A 3,687-nucleotide genomic window follows, 5' to 3' on the forward strand; every position below is an offset into this window, starting at 1 on the left:
CTTTCAATCAAGAATTGGATATATTAACCAAATGGTTAACTCCGTCTATAAACCTTTTACATCAAAAGTTGAATGATTTGATCGATTGGTACGAAATGGATATGGCTCTGGGACGGAAGGATTTGAACCTCCGAATGGCGGGACCAAAACCCGTTGCCTTACCACTTGGCCACGCCCAGAACGATCTATAAAACAATCGATAAAGTTTGATTCCTCAACTCAATTAGCAGTACTTCTAAAGTCCACTTGTTCCCCACACTACGAGTGAAAGGGAAAATGGACCCTCCAAGAAATGAACAAGATAAATACACATTCTCTGACCATGTACAATAAAAATCCAATGAGCTTCAACTCATAAAATAAGCCATGACCACGATCATGCCATAAAAATAATAAGGCTTCTCACTCCATATTTCAGAGCTAATGCAAATATATGTCATAGTTAAAGATATAAGAATCTACTTTTATATTAACATCTACCTTCTAATAATTAATGACTGCAAGAGATTAAACATTCATAATCAGAGATAAAATTTATAAAGTTTCTATATACATCTGATGATCAGAAATTAGCTGTCCATATGATTGTCCACAAAAATGTAAAAGAAAATATAACTTTTTGTTGGAATTATTTTTAAACCAGTAAAAAAAATAATATAAATCATCTCTTATATTACAAATTTAGAGTCACTGCAAAAATACATATCTACCTATTTTACACCTGGAATATTGTTTCCTATAAAAGTAAGCACCACATGCAGTCAACTAATAAAATCAAACTCCTACTTCAAAAAAGATGCCATTTAATAATTCCCTACAGTATGATGTTGCAAAACTGACCTACACCATAAATGTTTCTCGATTTTATAGAAGAGGAAAATCCTGCTAGAAATGCATGCGTTTGGAAAGACAAAAATAAATTAACATATAAAATAATGTTATTTCTAGTATTTGATACTAGGAAAAAATTTTCGTAGTTATCGAGTATGAGAAACATTATTTTTGGAATGTGGATCTAAGTTGTTCCATTAGATTTTTCTGATTATAAGAGATCAGCAACCTGTAGAATATCAGCTATAAAAGGGTTTCTGTAATAGCAGAAAGGAGAAAAATATTTGAATAACTAACTGCATGATGCATAGTCATGCTTATACTAATAAAAATATCTAAAATACATACTTGATTGAGTTCATAGGCTCTGTTGGCTCAATGGTAACTCATTGGAGCTTTATAATTATATTTTTAACATTTTTTTACTTGACGCATGCCACTAAAAAGTCAGATACTGAAAACCTCACTCAGGACTTGCGACAGATAACATGGTAATGAAAAAACACAATTTCCAATTGCAGATAAAACCTCTGGCAGGAGCCGAAGAAAATTATACGAACCAAAAGTGCATTTAAGAATATCTCACCGCATACAGAGCCTCCAATCTTGAGTTGTTGCGTAAAATTTCCAACACCGTTCTATATGTCTCCCACAAGAACTTAAACCATGGAGTGACAAGCTCACGGTCAGATCTTTCTTTTCCTTTTTCACCACTAACATAGCTCAACATCAGATCTTCAGGCCTTTTATCAGCTTCTAAATCATCTACATCTAGAGCTTCTTCTAAGGCCTGTGCTTGACTACGTGCAAGCTCAGCTTTCTCAGTGGACAGCTGCATGAAATGCTTTATCACCTCCTCCAGCGAATTAATGTTAACTTGTTGGCAGATACTACGATACTGAATAAGACCATCCTTAGCATGCCTGCCCCTCCTCATATCGACACATAGCTCTACATACTTGAACAGTATCCTCTCATGTGTCCTTGTCCATGCTCTATACCTCCTTGAGGTAATAAAACTATGAAGAGCCTCGAGAGCTTCATGCTTTTGTCCAACATTGATCAACTCTGCATCACCACATTATAGGTTACCTCCACCAAACATATCAAGAATGTAAAAAAGAGACATTTCGCTAGTATACAATACATAAATGTGGCGAAATCTTGAAGAAGAGAGATAAAAAAGATGTATGAGAACATCTGGACAAGTACACAATGCATACTTTATTGTACAACCCTGAAAATTATTTGGAAGTGGCCAAAGGCCAAAACCAATGTTTAATCTTGTCTCGCCACAGTCTAATGCATCGCAACATAGCAATTTGTATCTACCATTTCAGAAGGAAGAATTATATGGCTGTCGATGCATCTCTCATAATACTCATACTCAATATAATGAAATAATGGATAATTTTGCGTCTACAACATTATAAGATGAATCAAGAACTAGCCAACTCAAAGATTTTTGTGGCAACTGTAACGAGAGAGAAAAATTAATTCGTGATATACCAAAAAAAGCCAAATTGTAAAGAAAAAACTGACTATGGATTGACCTGGCAGGGAGAAAATGCCGAGCAATAGTTATAATCATTCAATCATCACTCACCTTCAGCACGTTTCAAAGCATTCTCAGGTCTGGCAAAGGTCGCCATCTCAAGAATCTAACTAATCTTTCAGATGACTGAGAAACAGAATAAATAAAATTCAATTAGTCACAAAATACCCTTTGCACGGCCAGTAATTGTGATAAAAATAATCTACCATTCAATAATTAGCACACAAACAAATATGTATGGAAAGCCACATGGAGGCTTCAAGATTGAACGCGGGGAAAAGGAGGCAATGAGACAATATAGACACATTGAAATAGCCCATAAATACAAAATTTTCAAGCTACGACCACAAGCTTCAGATGAGTATAAATTGTGAGGAGGGATTTGGAGGCATACACCTCACAGCAACACCTCGAGGTTTGTAACTAAACAAACAAAAATTTTAATAGACCCATTTGAGAATAGCCCATTGCCCACTAAAACATTACAAAACTATTTTCTCATAGACCCACTTTGGAAAGAATCAACTGTCCTCACCAACTAAAATAATAATTTCTTTATAGATTTTCTTTTTGGGTGGTTCAATTATGAATTTTTAAGATTGGTGTATTATGAGCTTATTTTGCATTTTAATATGTTTTGAAATTATTTTTTTTAAAGTGGCACTTACACTTCGCCTCAGGAAGGAAAAACTCTCCAATACCAATAACACCCTTTAAACATTGGGATGCACCCAAAGGCTTAAGCCATGTTTAGCATGTACTGCATGATCCAACACCTTTATAATTTTTTCCCACTCTGACTCGAGTTTCAAGTCAGCTTGGTCTATATAATTTTTCCACATGATGAAATTTCAGACTTTTCATTACCCCTCCAGACAACTAATTCACGCAAAAGCCACACTTGAATCATCCTACTCCAAGTTCATATCATAAACAGTCAGAAATGCACTTTGCATCAACAAGGCAGGAAATTGTCCTAATTCAAACTTTTATTCTAAGCTAAAATATTCTCAAATACAATTTCTGCAAATGTGATCAGAAATCTAATAAAATAAAAGGGAACCATGCCCAAAAATGAAACAATTTTCCCATTGTTCATTTTCTTATAAAATAAAATAAAAAATAAAATGGAGAATGCAATTAAATAACAAAAAATACCAAAAAATTTCCAGGACTGTGAAATCCTGAATGTTGACACACCATAGACAGCAAAAGAAAAGACACAGCACCTTTAAAATAATCAAAAATCATAATCGACGTTAAAAAATTACGACAGGTGTTCAGCATGGAATATATCAAAA

The 3,687-nt window shown here is 34.2% G+C and overlaps 1 protein-coding gene across 1 annotated transcript in view; it reads right to left on the reverse strand.

Moving 5' to 3' along the window:
* Positions 1-2,532, reverse strand: part of LOC111385122 (eukaryotic translation initiation factor 3 subunit A-like) — a 10,597-nt gene extending 8,065 nt beyond the window's left edge. The window contains exons 1-3 of the mRNA XM_023009494.1: positions 2,438-2,532; positions 1,418-1,899; positions 481-497 (exon numbers count right to left, since the gene is read on the reverse strand). Coding sequence (XP_022865262.1) covers positions 481-497; positions 1,418-1,899; positions 2,438-2,483 — 545 coding nt within the window. The 5' untranslated portion in view covers positions 2,484-2,532. The remainder of the gene's footprint in view (positions 1-480; positions 498-1,417; positions 1,900-2,437) is intronic.
* Between the last annotated feature and the right edge of the window lie 1,155 nt (positions 2,533-3,687).

The sequence above is a fragment of the Olea europaea genome, unplaced genomic scaffold (assembly GCF_002742605.1).
Source record: "Olea europaea var. sylvestris unplaced genomic scaffold, O_europaea_v1 scaffold309, whole genome shotgun sequence".
Taxonomy (NCBI): domain Eukaryota; kingdom Viridiplantae; phylum Streptophyta; class Magnoliopsida; order Lamiales; family Oleaceae; genus Olea; species Olea europaea.